At 41.5% G+C, this 18,024-nt stretch overlaps 1 protein-coding gene across 3 annotated transcripts in view; it reads right to left on the bottom strand.

Moving 5' to 3' along the window:
- Positions 1-18,024, bottom strand: part of phkb (phosphorylase kinase, beta) — a 158,243-nt gene that overhangs the window by 66,047 nt on the left and 74,172 nt on the right. For all 3 annotated transcript variants that reach the window (XM_028441651.1, XM_028441654.1, XM_028441656.1), the window contains one exon: positions 17,130-17,224. In XM_028441651.1, coding sequence (XP_028297452.1) covers positions 17,130-17,224 — 95 coding nt within the window. The remainder of the gene's footprint in view (positions 1-17,129; positions 17,225-18,024) is intronic.

The raw sequence follows: 18,024 nt of genomic DNA, 5'->3' as shown, positions 1-18,024 counted from the left end.
CTGCCCTCTAGCGTGCTGGGGGGTAGCAGCCTCACATGACCGACCAGGTTTACATGAGTTGGAGCTTGTGTTGTTTTTCTTTGTTTTTGTATACAAAATGCACTTTTTATTGAGTGCCACATGGGCATATTTGCAGTAGGCACAGAGTGAACCTTTAAAGGGGCACCAAGAAAGTGACGAACATTGCAAAACTTTACAGTAACCTGAGAAACATTCAACACCCCCGAACTGGGGTTTATAAACAGAGGTAACAGATGTGCATTTGTGTGCATGGGGGGATTGTGCTTGGGAGACTGTGTTAGGAGAGAACAATGCCTTTTGGGATTGGGCCCCTGAACAGAACTCGGCCGGCGCCTTTTCGGCGGCAACAAAATAGGGACAGCAGCGTCTCCCTGCTGCTTCAGTCCCTCTCCACTCAGTCCCACTGCTAGGAGGTGTGTGGCTTCTTCCGCCTATGCGCTGGGCCCTTTTGGAAGCCCTGCGGCGGACCTTTGCTCCAAGCCGAGTGGTGTGGAGCATGACGAGGAACCTGCGGCGCAGGAGGCTGCACCTTCCCCGGTTGTCCGAAACCTGACGGAGGTGTAGCCTTCTTGTAGGGCGGCGGAGGTGGCGCTGCAGGCCTGCGTGCACCTGCCGCTTGTTTGGGCTTAGCGTCACGCCTGGGTATGATGCTGCGCAGGGCTTCAGCTTGTTTCTTCCCTAACTCAAAACGTGCCTGAATGGCGTCAAGAGATTGCCCGAACAAACCCATGGGAGATACCGGCTCGTCCAAATAAACGGCCCGGTCTCTCTCTGGAACATCCGATAGAGTCAGCCACAGGTGTCTCTGTGACACCACGGTAGACGCCATTCCTCTGCCGAGGGAGAGCGCTGCACAGCGGGACACCCGGAGGATATAATCCGTGGCGACCCTCACCTCGTTAAGAAGAGGAGCCAGAGAGCTGTCGGGGGGAAGCAGCGAACTGAGCTCAGCCAGCCGCATAGCCTGATAGGTCTGCAGCATGGTGACAGAGCTCAGTGCACGAGCGGTGCCTGCCTGTGCTCTGTAGATTTTATCCAGCTGCGAGGAGGAAAATCTACAGTGCTTGGAAGGAAGCGATGTGGGGCCGCTCACGCCATGGTTGTGAGAAGGCGCCAGATACGCAGCCAGAGAAGGCTCCATAGGTGGAGGGTTGACTAAGCCAGCCTTTTCCGCTCCATCCAAATCCAAAAACTGTCCATAGCCGGGCACCGTGACGCGGGTAGACAGTGGTTTGTTCCATGTTGATGTCAACTCCGAGATAAAATCCGGGAACATGGGCAGGCTATTCTTAACCACCCTAGGCTCGGGAGGGAGAAAAAATCCCGCAAACCGTGACGGTTTTTGAACCGGGGGAGGAGAGGGCCACTCCACTTCCAGCCTCTCAGCTGCACGGCGGCACAGAGAGTAGAAAGATGTGTCGTCCTGGTTAACCGGCGCAGCAGCGGCGGCACATTCTCCAGGCGACAACGCATCTAGCTCATCCTCCGACAAACCATGAACGTCCAGACCGATGTCCAGCACGTCATCGTCCTCACGGTCGGCTTCTAGTCCTACCAGAGGCAGGTTAGAGCCCTCGGAGAACTCCGGCTCGACCTCGGCCAACCCGTGCACGTACTCCATGTGGTCAGCCCAGCTAGTAGCGGGGACTTCGACCACAGGTTCCTCATCACCAGACTCGGACGAAGCCGGGTCCCTAGACTCGGATAGGAGAGGGTCATGCCGTGCGACCGCAGCTTTTCCCAGAACCTTCTCCACGAAAGTGACCCGCCTTTCCAAGGTTGAACGCCGAAGCTGGCGACAAAACGCACAGGACTCGGGCTGTGTCAACGCTCTCCTGGCGTGGACTATTCCCAGGCAGACGGGACATGCTTCGTGCTGGTCCTTATCGTGTAAGGAGAAGCCGCACCCCTGAGGACAGGGGCGAACAGAAGACTTCTTCCTTGCGTTAGCCTTCGTGCTCATTTTGATACACCGAAGCTTGTTAATAGAACTAGCGCTCCGCGGGCAGCAGCAGCAGCTGCTAACACCAACAGGAGCAGTTAAACTAATTCTAAGTAGGCAGTAGCCAAGGCAGAGACAGAGCTAACTAGCAGCAGCTTGTTAGCTCCACTCGGTAGAGGTGTTCTTAGCGAGGTGAAGAGCGTAAGAACTGAAGGATGACTGTGATGACAGCGTATTTATGAGGCAGGCGGAGCCTCATTTACGTCATCACAGATCATCTGCCTTAAAGGCGTGATTAGAGGTTTTCTTCAGTAGGCCACGCGGGGGCGTGATATCCCATACTATATGTGTTGTACCGAGTGAATCGACTGAAAGGGAACACCTGAATTTCGGAAAAACACTCAAATATCTCTAGAAAGTTTTGATGCTTTCAGGAGGAGGTATTTCACACGTTTCGATATTGAAAAGTGTCACAAAAGCACCATGGAAACACTTTATCTGCAAATACGTACATGTCACAGGATGTGACATACAGTACATGGTCACATGATGTGAGGTACCTGGTCACATGACCACTGCTCTCTGAGAAAACATGACGCGATACATGTAAACAAAAGAGGAGACCAGAATGATTCTTCGCATTATACTTAAAAATGATTACTACCACGTTAGACGTGAAATAACAAAGGAATACAGAGTGTTATAAGGAGGTGCTGAGCATCCATCTCCCTGCAGCGAAGTCTGGAAACACTTTCAAAGCGCAATTATACTTTATCGACATTTAAAAATATTGCTTTTAATACGCAAAAATCTGTAATGGAAAGCCAGCGAGATGATCAAATTCAGCTGCTGCATTTATCATCACCCGATCATTCGTACACTGGGATTGGTCCAAGCGTGTCCTGTCGTACGACCAAATCTGCGCTAAATATGGCCCCTGGTGTGTTTTTTTTTGCTTTGCTGCGCCTGATTTGAAAAGAAATAGAAACAAACGTGTAGCCTAGAAAAAAAGATGGGTTTATGTCAGAGTGTCTTGGATGGAGGCGCACACGCACGCACACACGCGTATGGGAACAAAGCAGTGCATTTCTGTCGTGGTAAGAGAGTGATTGGTGTTAATGCATTGGTGTGTGCGTTGGCGGTTCCCTGCAGGTTAAGGTCAGCAGTCATCTCTCTGGGGCTTTTACAGTCACACGCTACTGGCTCAACATTTCCTGTGCTCCACCAGGCCATTTGGCAAACAATGGTATTCAGCACACTCCTAATCTATGTGTCAGTGTGTGTTTGTGGTACCTGTGCCTTTGTGTGCATCAGGAAGGTGGAATTACAAAATGTGAGCAGTGACAAGGATGTGTCAGTGGGATTGTGGTGTGATTTGGGGGGAAGGTGTGTCTAACCCTGAAACAGAAAGAATCTCATGTCCTTTTGCTTCGAGTGGCTGAGGGTGTTACTTTGCACTTTAGCAAGAATGAAACCAAAGCTACGCCCAGAATGTCTCACCTCTGGGCTTCAGTCTGTTTGACTGTTTGCATCTTAAACCTGACACTTATCGTATCGTGTCTGTAGCTCATGATCTCTGCAAGGCTCCTGATCAATCCTTGTCATTTAATAGAATAAAAACAGATCATTTTCACAGTCTAATCCCCAGCCACACTCCTTATCTATAAATGCATTTAAAACCATTGCTACAGACAAATGAAAGAAAATGTATAAACAAAGCAGCTCTAGGTGTCTAATGATGTATAATCAAAGCCACTGTATACAATTAATTAGGGTAAGCTTATTGAACGATATATTGATAAATTACTGTAAATGTATATTCATATATTGTGAATATATATTGCTATATAACCAATCATCTGATGTTAAAAGTCACATGTTGAAGCAATTGTTAATTGAAACTCGGTCTGAATGTATAAATGTTGTTTTTGTTTTGTATATTATTTTAGTTAGTTTAGTTGTTTGTGTTGCTTTGTTGTGTGGTGTGTTTTATGTAAGTAATGTATAGTATACTACACTAAAAAAGACAATTATATTGGATGTGGACTCCAGGAGGAGTAGCAATGGCTCTAGCCAAAGCTGGAGATCCAAATAAAAACATACAAAGACAAGTGGCTGGAACACAGCTTTACCTCTTTTCTTTGAAAATACAACAATCAATCTTTGGTTTATATGACAGGAACATTGTGCATTATTTCACCAAAAAAAAATACCCAAAAAGATATAAGAATACACAGAGAACCAGTAATAAACATATAGCACAGTAGTATAGTTATAGGATGTTAAAGTTTTTGCATTCCTCTCCCAGAATTCTCTCTCATTGACCTCCGTACCCTTCCTAGTTCTTCTTTTCCACTCCTTCATTCTCTGCTCTAAGCATGGTGTGCACCCCTGCAGTACTATCCAATCGAGGGACTCTTTTGCCTGTGTCTTATCTCTGATTGATGGCTGACAGCTTCCACAATGCAATTTTCTTCTAACCTTGCTCTCACATTGTCCAGATGAAGTATGTGGAGAGACAATGTCATTGAGTCAGTGTGGAGGCCTAATCGGAGTACATATGACAGTAGTCATATTTAGATCATTACGTTTTTGATTCTCTTCTAAATAGTGTCAAATAAAAAAAGCCATACAAAACAAACACAACTTACAATCCCCAAGAAGCTTCTTCTCAAGGTTTAGACCATTTTTCTTAAAAACCAAACATCTGTGATGGCTGTTTGGTTTTTATTGCTTCAGCTGTACAATATCTCTGGTGTGTCCATGACAAGATTGCTTCTCTTCTGACGGAGCACAGTGTGGTTTGGTTTAGTTTAGTGTCTAGTGTCACTCTATCAATCCCCTAACGATTGATAGGAACTGCACTGACACAAATGGAGACAGGTGGTCACTGTTGCCTGGAAAAAACGCTAACATGGTCCGGGCCAAACACAAAGATACTTATCCACATTATCACAGTTATCCACAGTTTGGCAGATCTTTGTTATCCACCAATTTGTGGCTCCACTCACAGGTGATGGACAGGTTGGGACTCACAACCTATCCATCAGAAGTTTAGGATCCTAAGCCTATAATCCCATCACACACCCTAACGCCAATCTACCAGAGTTGAGATGTAATTGGGACCCTTTAGCTAATGAGCCACACAATAGGTTAATTAAGGCTTAATAACTCTAAATCCCAGCACTAAGTTAAGGGAACTCTTGGATGATACTTTTTCAAGCGAAATCTCCAATACCGATGCCTCTACTAAGCTGCCGAACTCAGCATGATCTGGATGATTGCGAACCTTTACAGACTTGAAATGCTTTACCATTATAGTAGCTACAGTACCTGACCAGTACCATCAAAGTACTGGTCTTTAATGTTCTTTCTGATGTTCCACTTTTTATTGTGATTCTTGTTCATTGTTATGAAACTCTTGATAAATAGCAGAAATTACAACATTCTACCTTTCAGATAAACAGACACCTCTGATGGACTCCTAGCTGAATGGGAAATACAAAAAGGAAAAAGCTGAGCCTCAATGTTAAGTCCAAAAACCAGCAGCTTCATTGATAGCCTTTACTTTGACCTATTTTATATAAATATGTCAGGACATTACATGTGTAAAATATAAAATAACAGATTTCCCCCTGCAATTCTTATTTCTGATTTTGATATGATTATTCTAAATATTATTGAAGTTTTATAGTGAAGCATGTTTTCTTTACAAAGCTGTTGACTTTGCACAGCTCTGGAAAGTGTTTGCTGCTTTTAGACAATTAAACTCCCAAAAACTAGAACCAAATCCAAAGAGACAGATGAGAAAGAGATTAAAAAAAAAAGAAAGCGAGAAATGGCTAACAGAGAAAGACACTGTGCTCGCCTAAATAGCCAAGAACATTAAGGCCGCCATACTAAAGAGTGTGTGTGCGTGTATGTGTGTCATCAGCAACTTACGCAGCTAATTCCCTTTCACAGCCATTCATGACTTCTTAGATCCCCAGTTGCTGTGCCTGCTGTGTATTTCTGCTTGTTTGTCAGTGCGATGTCACGCCACGCTCCCCAGAGTGTTTGATCTGACTTACCCTCACAGCCCCGTCTCTCATGCAGAAAAGGGGTAACACGGTCTAATGCAATTTGAAAAAAAAAAAACTCTGCTTTCATCGTCGAGCATATGAAACACTTTTTGTGACTGATTAGTGTGTGCAACGAGTGCGCAGAGGTGGCAGCAGCATCACAAGAATGCATGAGGATTTTTTCACACTAGCCACTTATCTGGAATACTCATTTAAGACACATAGCCTTGCTTTAATAGCTTCATTCTGTATTCATTACAGCAGTAAAAAGGTTTCTGTGTATCAAAAATGCATTAAAATTGCACAAGAGCTCAATCAGAACACACTAGAGTCCAAATGATTTTTCTTTGAGGTCAAATCCACCTTCTCCGTTCTCTAAGATTTGATGCTGATTCAATGTGTCACGCATTACTTACATTTACATGGAAGTTTGCTGAAGTGTAATCTTTTTAAATTTCGACCAGCCACCTAAAATTGATGCTGCGTTGTGCGCATTATTTACTCTCAAGCATGTGTTAGAATGCTAAGTGCTGCTGTGTCAGCGCCGACACATCAGTGGGACTGCTTCTGTGCAACCTGCTTGGGTTTGTAAAAGTATAAAAGGTAAATGATGATTCATTTTTCTATTAACGTACAAAGCTCTTCACTATCAACTTGATTAAATCTTAAAACCCTAAGACTTCCACTTTCAGAAAGCTTACATTTGTGGCTTGTTTGGATAACCCTGGTCTTTTCTCTAGTTCTGTGACTAAAGGTTCAGGCTGTCAAAGGACCTTTCCAGTGCACACAGCAGTTCTCTGTCTTTACCCCGATTAGAGCTGGGCATTATATTGGTATACTAAGATATGTAGAGATTTTCTTATAATCCTTATAGAATAAGACAATAGCGTTTGTATAAATATAGCTTCATTGTCAGGGTATGATTAGTTTTGTTTGTGTTTAGCCTGTGTGGTCCGCTTTTAGTTCTGTTAGTCTTTGTTTCGTGTCTCCTCCTCCCACTGATGTCAGTATGGCTGCTGCCGAATAGCCCCTCTTATCTCCTTTTTTATCCACTTTTCCTTAACCCCATGGATGACGTCACAGGGTTAAGGAAAGGAGTTAAAACACATCCTAAAGGAGTTAGGGAAAGGACATCAAACACTTTGTTTTGACAATAAAATGCACTTAGGTGACATAATAATCCAATGACGTCTGCCGTAGTGAAACAACTACACATTTCCCAAAATGGTCTACTAAAAGCGCATTTATTACACTTTCCCCTGTGCCTCTAACCACTGATATAATCTCAAATATCACAAGGTTTGAATGTAAATCAAAGGAAAGATGCTACCAAGCTACGAGGAAGAAAAGTGAAACTAAATGTCACATTGAAAATGGTAGCTCACAATCACCTTCCACTTAGAAATCAACATTAATCCAAAATAGGTGGGATTTTATGAAATTGTTACATTTATGCAAATTATAAGCCTACATAACGTTGTAGACATACAAATGTACAACAGCAAAAAACATTCCTCGGTGAATGGAATATGTTGAATAAAACAATATGTGGCTAAAAAAGTCTTGGATCCCTTTTTCTTGAATGAGAGTACTCTGTTTTATGTCAGTTATTATCTGATAATATGGCTGCCTCATAAGATATAGGGTTTAGATTATTTAAAGTTGTTCCTGGCATTACCATTGCATCGCTAACTTACATGGTCTGAGTCCTTTTTCAGTCTTCATGAGTTTCCGTCAACACTCGGATGAGCATGTCCCTTTAAATGTTGTCAATGCAAGCAATTGTGAAGCAGCATTATGTGGCCCCCTTTGGTATGGAGGATGCTTTCGATGCTAAAAGAGGTTATAAAGGAAGCATTGAATCTCCTTTCTTTAGTTTTTAGAGAATTGGAACGCTCTTTATTATGGCCGCCACTTAAAGAGTAACTAAACCCCAAACTCTGTTGAATACATATGTATATGGTATTAAGTAGTGCTGTTTATTAATCCTAGTCGTACTCTTCACATTTTAGTAAAAGTATTTTAATTTTGCATATTTAGTTGTAAAATATCAGAGTTACTGGCCATTAAGGACTGAATGCCAGTTATTACAATTGAATTTTGCTATTGGCTGAAAAGGATTCTTTAGATTCCTTGCATCATCAACTTTCATTGTTGGCCTCACCCCTCATATAAAAGCTGAGAGGAGGGAGGAGGGTTTCCTCCGATCACAGCCCTCAGTGAGCATTGATTGACAGCTTAAATGAGGAAGTCCACTGTGTTCCATGTGAAACAACCGCTGTAGCGGTTGTTTCGACTCTGTGCTTCTATAAAAAACAGATTCTGCACCAATCAGAGGGTTCATAAAGCTATGTGTGTGTATGTACAGACACATCTATGGTATGAGTGGTATGAGTGTATTCCCGTCTGTCTCTGCATCTTATCGTTATGTGCGGGAGGTGGTGGGAGAGTAGGGCTGTTTGCCCCTGAGTGGTGTCTGTAAGGCTGTGTGTTAGCTTCACTTCGTGTAGTGACTTCGCAGCTTATGAACTTGCTATGTGTGTGTCTACAGACACATCATTGTGTATATTACCGTCTGTCTCTTCTGCTTCTCTTCGAAGGCGGGCGCATTTTGTCTCTGCTCCGGCTCTCCACCCTATCTACCCCAGCTGCTTGTTTTGTCTGCTGTCTTGTGGAGGCTACTTTAGAACGTTTGCGTGGAATCGAATCGATCTTGGAGAGGATGTCTCAGCCAATTGCTGTTTGAAGCCACATTGGATTTAATGCTGAGACCAGAGACTCCAAGGCTACTGAAAGAGTGCTAGCCTAAAATGAAAACAAATCGTTATCACCCCTTGGCCTCCCCCCCACAAGCCCAAAGTTGTGTCTAAATCTCACCATGGATGTTTACAGATCCCCTCATCTCCCTATTTGCCATCTGGACTCTCGTCTTCTGAACCAGGCCTATCAAGGCCACATAACATCTGACTGTCTCAGAGAGAGAGCAAAGGTTTTATTTTGTGTACGCCTTCACTGCACTCCATTTGGTGCACGTACGCCGAGATGTTTTTTTCCTAGCTTTATACTTTCCTCAGTTCAAAGCCTGCTTTTCCCCCTCACCTCTCCTCCTGTTGTTCAACCACTTTTCATCTAAATACGGGTCACCTCCCACACCCATGGCAATAGCCAGTTTCTTCCGTTCTTGTACTCCCATGCTATGTGTGGTTGTCTTTCCATATTTCTTTGAACAGGATATAACTGAAATGTTTGGACAGCACTTTGTGGTTTTTACTTGTGAAAAGCGCTTTATAAATAAAATGTACTTACTTACAGCACTATGGGCTGACTCAGGGGGCGTGTCTTACTGCTACAGCAGTAACGTCCATAATCAAGGTGATTTTTTGATTTTGCCTTCTAGTGGCAGGTCAACAGAAAGCAGGAGTTTAGTTATTCTTTAAACACTTCCGGGGGTTAAGGAAAAGTGGATTTTTTCAAACTATTAATGAAGCTACTCATCGTTTAAATCATACTCTTGATCTTGTTCTAACATATGGCCTTGATATTAATGAACTAAAAGTCTACCCTGAAAATCCTCTGCTATCAGATCACTTTTTAATATCTTTTAACATTATATTAGAGGATCTCGCACTGTGCAATAAAATAGTTACGAGTAGAAATCTGTCCAATAGTGCTGTGGCTAAATTTAAAGAGGCCATTCCTGCTGCCTTAAACTCAGTGCACCATCCAATAAATAACTATGATATTAATTATAACCCCTCTCAACTGGATCTGCTTGTCAATAGCTCTGCTAGTCTACTAAAATCCACCTTGGACTCAATTGCCCCATTGAGGGAAAAAACTATTAAACGTCAGAGGAAAGCTCCGTGGTTTAGCTCTGAAACTCACACACTCAAACAAACAACCCGTAAATTAGAGAGAATGTGGCGCTCCAATAAAACAGAGGAGTCACGAATACTCTGGCAAGAAAGCCATAGTAAATACATGACAGCCTTACGACATAGTCGATCTACATACTATTCCTCACTAATTGAAGAAAATAAAAATAATCCGAGGTACCTTTTCAGCACTGTAGCCAGGCTAACACAAAGTCAGAGCTCTATTGAGCCCATGATTCCTCTAGCCCTCAGCTGTGAGGACTTTATGACATTTTTTAACGATAAAATTCATAAGATTAGAGATAAAATTAGCCACTCCCTGCCTTCACCTGGGCCTGCTGTACCATTAAATGTAAATAGGCCTAACCTAAACTGTTTCACACATATAGGACTTCAGGAACTTAACTCTATTATTTCATCCTCCAAACCATCGACCTGCCTTTCAGATCCGATCCCAACTAAGCTGTTTAAAGAAGTTGTTCCCCTGGTCTGCCCATCTTTGTTGGAGACAATAAATATATCCCTATCAATAGGCTACGTGCCACAGTCCTTTAAAGTAGCTGTAATCAAACCCCTTCTCAAAAAACCTACTCTTGATTCCAGCACTTTAGCAAACTACAGGCCTATATCTAATCTTCCTTTTATTTCAAAGATTCTTGAGAAAGTTGTGGCGGCTCAGCTCTGTGACTTCCTTCAAAACAACAGCCTGTTTGAGGACTTCCAGTCAGGTTTTAGAGCTCAACACAGCACAGAGACTGCTTTAGTTAAAGTAACTAATGATCTACTCTGGGCTTCAGATGAAGGACGACTCTCAGTGCTGGTTTTATTAGATCTTGGTGCAGCTTTTGACACTATAGATCACTATATTCTACTAGAGAGATTAGAGAAATTACTTGGAATCACAGGGACTGCCCTAAACTGGTTTAAGTCCTACCTATCTGATAGGTACCAGTTTGTACACATGAATAATAGGTCTTCTGTGTACACTAAAGTAAGCTACGGGGTTCCTCAGGGCTCTGTGCTAGGTCCAATCCTCTTCTGTATCTATATGCTCCCCCTTGGTAATGTTATGAGAAAATACTCTGTTAACTTTCACTGCTATGCTGATGATAACCAACTGTATGTATCAATGAAGCCAGGTGAGACAAATCAGCTATCTAAACTTGAGGCCTGTCTAAAGGACATTAGGGCCTGGATGGACCAAAATTTTCTTCTTCTCAACTCAGACAAGAATGAGGTCATTGTACTGGGCCCATGACACCTTAGAGAAACCTATGCTAGCCTAACTGCCCTAGATGGCATTACTCTGGCACGAAGCACAACTGTTAGAAACCTTGGGGTTCTATTTGATCAGGATTTATCCTTCAACTCTCACATAAAACAAACTTCAAGAACTGCCTTCTTTCATCTCCGTAACATTGCTAAAATCAGATCTATCCTGTCTCAGGGCGACGTCGAAAAACTAGTCCATGCTTTTGTTACCTCTCGACTGGATTATTGTAATTCTCTTTTAGCAGGCTGCCCGAGCAAGTCGCTTAAGACACTTCAGCTGGTTCAAAATGCTGCAGCACGTGTACTGACTAAAACTAGGAGAAGAGATCACATTACTCCTGTATTAGCCTCTCTGCATTGGCTTCCCATAAAATATAGAATAGAATTCAAGATTCTTCTTTTCACTTATAAAGCCCTAAATGGACAGGCACCAGCCTATCTCAAGGAGCTTGTAGTGCCATACAATCCCCCCAGAACACTACGCTCTCAAAATGCTGGACTACTCGTTGTTCCATTTGTCTCTAAAAGTAGTATAGGAGGAAGAGCTTTCAGTTATCAGGCCCCACTTCTCTGGAACCATCTACCAACCACGGTTCGGGGGGCAGACACCCTCTCTACCTTTAAGGTTAGGCTCAAAACATTCCTCTTTGGTAAAGCTTTTAGTTAGGAACCAGCTCATAGCTCATAATTAAGATGCAATATGCATAGAGTGCCGGGGGGGGGGGTCTGGCATGCTCGGTTGGAGAGAGGTTGGAGAGGGCGTTAAGAGAGAGGTCATTTAGGCTAGAGAGGGACCAGAGAGGGTCCCATTCCTCTCTCAAACACTCCCTCTATGTCTGCTTCTTCCCTTGTGTGTTTGCTCCTGTACTCCTTCTGGCTTTTGTCTTGCAGGTCCGTGGGATCCTTAGTGTGGAGTTACAGAGTCTCAGCGGCTCTGTCTCCACCCTTTTCTCTGCACACACCCAACACAGCATAACGTGGATGGCTGTTCATCATAGGAATGGGATCCACACAAGGTTCCTGCTGCTTAACAGAAGGTTTTCCTTGCCGCCATGATGAATTCATGTTGGGTGTGGGATACATATGTATGTGTATATACGTATATATGCATATGTGTGTATCCATAAAATGAAGAGTCCGTCCTTAAGACTGCTCTACTGTAAAGTGCCTTGAGATACCATTGGTTATGATTTGGCGCTATACAAATAAAGATTGATTGATTGATTGATTGATAGGAAAGGAGATAGGAGGGACTATTCGGGACACAGCCTATGTTTGGATTGTTAGTGATCATCTGTCTCGTGTTTTGCACTCAGGTGTGGCCCATTCCCAATCAAGCATCCCTTACCATTAGCTGAGTGTTTGGACATAGAATGATTGCTGGTTCATTGTCGATGTTACCCTGTGTCTAGCAACACTACGTCTGCCTGCTGCTTCCATGTCGTTCTGCGATTGGATGGTCCTTCACCACACCCACCAGGCGTGACATTTATTTCAAAGCTTGAGTTGTGCTTAACCAATAGGTTTGAGGGTTAAAACTATCCCTATTTCTCCACAAACTGCCTCTCTTGGGATATTCTGATTGTTTTTTTCCATCTTTCTTTCCATCAACCACAGATGTTAAGGCAGATGGCTGCCACCACTGAGCTTGGTATGTATGTATGGTATGGTATGTTTTTTTTTTTTTAAACTTATAACTTTTTAAAATAAGTAGTAATAAAAAACACAGTATTAACCTATTTTTAAAACAAAATGTAATTTCATTGAATCTAATATTGTGATGACTAAAATGTTGGACAGGCAAAAATGCAATTTAAAAAGACCTCCATGAGAGATGAGAGAGAATACAAGCTTACGGGTTTCTTAGCAAAACATAATGTAATCAAACCTTTACTGAATGTCAGTGCTCAAATAACCCAGAGGTAGTTATATGACTAAACTGTCTACCTCTCTTGAGATATTCCGACATTCAGAATTAAAGACACTCAGAAGATGTTTGTCCATCTTCCTGTCCACGAACCACAGCTTAGATGGCTGCCATCACTGAGCTTGCTTCTGCTGGAATTTTTTTTTTTTTTTTAGTATTTTTTAAACATATAACTTTCAAAAAATAGTATTAATAAACAAGTAATCGTAGTATTAACCTACTTTTCGGAACAAAATGTAATTTCATTTAATCTAACATTGCAATGAATACAATGTTGGACAGGCAGCATTGCAATTTAAAAAAGGCCTCCACGGGAGGTTTGAGAGAATACGCTGGTTTCTTAGCAAAACATTATATATTCAAACCTTTACTGAATGTCAGTGCTCAAATAACCCAGAGGTAGCCCTGGATAAGCAGAGCAACAGTACATTGTGCAGTGTCTCATTCTCTCCTGTGGAATGAACTGATTCAGGGTGCAATATCTGAATTGAATGGAAACATGAAAAATACACATTTGAGCAAATGGTAAGTAAATGGACAAACATATAGGGTAACCTTGAATAGGGAGGAAAACATGGATATGCCAAAATATGTATCACACACACGCACTCACACATACACACTTACACTTTTTGGATACAAATGGAAATCATACTACATGCACAGAAGGACAGAGGAGAGTGCAAATCAGGCTCTAACTGCATGTGAAAGCTCAGCACGCCTCTGTGCCTTTTGTGCCTGCAGAACCAACTCTGGGCATCAGTGATGCAGAGGAAACTCGACAGCTGCTACACAGGCACACACAAATTTACATTACACACATTTTTCATCTCTTAAAACTTGAAAAAGTCTGTCATCTCAGGCCGCTGTGCTGACACGACATGAAAGCTCAAATCATGACTGGGACAGAAAGGTGTGAGTAGGAGATATACTGCAGTTTGGAGAGAAAGTCGGAAAACGTTTAAAACCAAGGTGGGATAAAAAAGCAATTCAATGGCAAAGGGTAGACGAGGTGAGTGAGATTCAGCAGAGAGGAGGGGGAGCGATTATGAAGGGTGTATGACCGTTTGACCCTGTGAGGTGCTTGTTTTTGTCACTGGCAGTGTGTGTATTTCCCCCAGGCTCCGAGCAATACTGCACAACGTCCAGCTCTACTGGATTACTGCAAAAACTATTTTTACAAAAGCCTTTGAGAGAGGTAAATGTCAATTTATTTGATCTCATGAAGATGTGAATGTAAACTTTTATGTTAAAATAATCAGATTTATATTTATCTTTATTTAGATTTATATAGAGCTTTATCTCTATACTGAACTAGTCTCAAAGCACTTTACAACATCAGTTCATTCACCCATTCACACACAAATTGGACAGTGCTGCCATGCAAGGCACTAGTCAAACACTGGGAGCAACTTAGGGTTCAGGGTCTTGCCCAAGGACACTTTGATACTTAGATCGATCAGAAGATGACCCCTCAACCACCAGAGCCACGGTCGCCCCAGTGTTCCCGCTTAGAGTTGCACTACATCCAATTCAATAGTAAACATTTACAAGTAGCAATGTTTATCTTTTTAAACTTTCAAGATGTAACAAAATCCTGCAAGAAGGAGAAGGAGAAGGAGAAGGAGAAGACGAAGACGAAGACGAAGACGAAGAAGACGAAGAAGAAGAAGAAGAAGGTGGTAGTGGATGTTCATAAAACATGAACAAAAAAAGCTTAACAAAGAAGTAATCCAATACTTTTATCAAGAAGGTGATTTGTTCACAGTTTAAATGAAAGGTCTGAAGCATTTTAGATCAACTTGGAAAGCATCATATTCCCAAGCAACGAAAATTCAATGGTTGGAGGCTAAAATAGAATAATTTCCTGATGCTGCCAAAGTGACATCTTTGGGAGCATAACATACATTTGAATTTTCTGGGGGAAAAAAAAAAAAGGTTTCAAATACTTTTCTCTGCTTTGCTAATTTCCCAACATATTGATCATCCATCTTTAGTTTGTTCATTTGCTTCATTCTGCTGACCCATCCCTGTAAAATTTTGATGAGCCTTTTGTTGTTACACCCACAGCACACACAGCGGTGCTCGTATTCATGACACACATGACCACAATGTGTCTCCTTTGTTCAGCAAAGCTATCTCCACTTATTATGTGTGGTTTCTACAACCCCAGATAAAGATTAAACTCAGACTTACATCAAGTCTGAATAAAAAAGGAAATGAGCTGAGCTTTACACAAATAGATTGGATGCATTGAATACCTGTCCCCTTAACTGGAACAGGTGCTCATATTTATTACGACTAGGATGGACTTGTGAAAAATCAAACTGTAAAGAAAGAGAAAAATCAAAACGCTTGTTCATGTAGATGTGACATTGAGCGATGGATGAACAACCCTACCTGCAAATATCCAAATACATACATTCAGTAAAAATAAATCAAGGAAGTTGGTACGATGCAAGTATGGATTTTTAGACTTTCAACAAACGGCCTTAATGGACTTCACTGTTAGTATAGAAAACTATCTGTGCAACTATCCAAGTCACACAAATCATATTATTATCATTTTCCTTCTGCCTCTGAATCATTACAGCAATGCTTTTGGTCAAAAACATAACACCTTTGAGTTCATATTTGAAATCAATGCATTTCATGACATGTGTGAAATACAAAACTTTGACAAGAGCTAAAACAATGAAGAATACAACATTTTATGGCCTCTAAACTAACATGCCCTCATTCATCAACTCTCATTGATTTCCCAATTTATCGGCTTACAGCGCGGGCAAATATTGTTGTGAAATATTTCCATTAGGGCTGAGAATTATATCGATATATACCAATATAGAACAAGAAAACCTATCAATATCGCTTTATTTCAAAACGTATAATGCTTTAAAACACTGCCTCTCACATAAACTCTTCTCTGCACTGCAAACTGCCCCGCCCTCACTCACAGGTTTACAGAGATAACATGGTGACAGATGCTAAAGATTTGTTCATCTGTGTCCAGTTTGCAGCAGAAAAATGCAAAATAAAATCTACAGAGAAATAGGACGGGTTTTTACTAAAGATTAAAGCATGACTTATCTCTTACAACAAGCCACACAGCAGAAATCACTCTTATGAGAATAAAAGTGGTCATTTTTGATCATCATGACCCAGCCCATCTTTGAACAATCCCATCCTTATCTACTGAGCTGTGTATTCAGTGTGTTTGAAGTCAAAGGAAGGAACTCAAACTGTAGACGACAACATTCTTTTTTACTCTTTCCATAAAGGATGAATCCAGATCTTAAGAATCTAAAGAAATTGTTAAACCTAGATAATTAGTTAAGCTTTTTATTTATTCATTTTTTACACAATTTAATTCTTCTCTTAAGATGATTCATGGTGAGCTGAATGACAGACACTCATTGGACAAAAACTGTATGTAAAGTTAATAGTGAGTGGGTAGAGTGTGAGCTGCTCCTTTTCTGTTTCACAAAAAACACTTATTATCATAATACCACAAAAATAGTCAAAAATTATTTATATTTTGTTTTAATTAATCATTAATTTATGGCAAAATTCTGAAAAAAGTCCATTTGAGGACTATTGGAAAGACTTCATTGGGAACAGGTACAGTGTAGTGCAGGGGTTCTCAACTGGTCTCACCCTGGGACCCACATTTTGCCACTGTCATTAAATCATGACCTACTTCACTTTTTCAAAAATAGCTGTTGAAAACACACATATATAAGCTTTTTTAAAACATAAATCTATATATTTTCCTGTGCAACTTGCATTTCACAGCATGCCTGTCAATAGAAAAGTTTCTTTCAAAATAAAAGACAAGTCCAACATTTTTGACCAGCTGCCTGTGACCCACCCAGTCCAGGTCGCCAAACCCAGTTTTGTGTCCCGACCCACATATTGAGAATCGCTGGTATAGTATATGAGTCAACTTATGACATATTTAGGAATATTTAAAGTGAGAACAAGACAGGTTGTCTAATTCCTTATCCAGTGACAGCTCTGTTTCAGCTTACCTGATTTGAATAGCGCATGCTGACATTGCGCTGGTCCTGCCGTGGCACGTAGCGATGGATGGGATCAATATCTTTAGGGCTGATAAGCTCATCCGCTGCCAGGACAGGACAGAGACATACACAATCACACATACCCACATTTAATAAGGTCAATCCAGGCACCAATAACATGCACGTGTTCATTGAAAAGGAGGTCTACACAAAACCAAACATGGTGGATAAAGCTAATTGCATCCTCGTGTTGACATCAGAGGACAGTCAGTCAATATGCACAAGCATTAGGGGACCACAGGACAAAAAACCCAACGACTCACATCCATTAAGAACAAGAAGACATAGTCATCAACATCCACCACCAGAATGTCCTAAATCTAAGAACTTAGATATACATAAGAAAACATTACCACATCAGAATATATCATTACTAAGTATCTTAAATGTTTTCTTAGAAAAGCTGTCCCCTTTGAAGATACCTCGCACAGAATAAAAAAAAAACGGAACAAGGGCAATAACTCCAGGAAAAATAATTGCACGCTTCTCATTTTCAAACTCCATCAAGGTATTGATACCCGAAAGCCGCACACCGCATTTGATTATCCTATCTTAAACGGTTTCTGAGAAAAGCTGTCCCCTTTAACTCGGACGGACGGAGCTCAAACCTATATCTCCCTTTCCACATTTTGTGGCGGGGGATAATAAATCTCATTATCACTGACTTTTTCAAATTGTTTCTAATACCTTACAGACGTACAAACGTGATCACTGGGGTTCAATGCAGATATATTAGGCCTATTACATCTATGGCTAGTCTTGTCTTTATATGTAAATTTATTACTATTGTTGGTACATTGTATTCTTGGTATATGTTAAGTTACTGATTAGAGGTGTGCATTGC

The sequence above is a fragment of the Gouania willdenowi genome, chromosome 3 (genome assembly GCF_900634775.1).
Source record: "Gouania willdenowi chromosome 3, fGouWil2.1, whole genome shotgun sequence".
Taxonomy (NCBI): domain Eukaryota; kingdom Metazoa; phylum Chordata; class Actinopteri; order Blenniiformes; family Gobiesocidae; genus Gouania; species Gouania willdenowi.
This window is presented reverse-complemented; position numbering and strand designations above follow the sequence as displayed.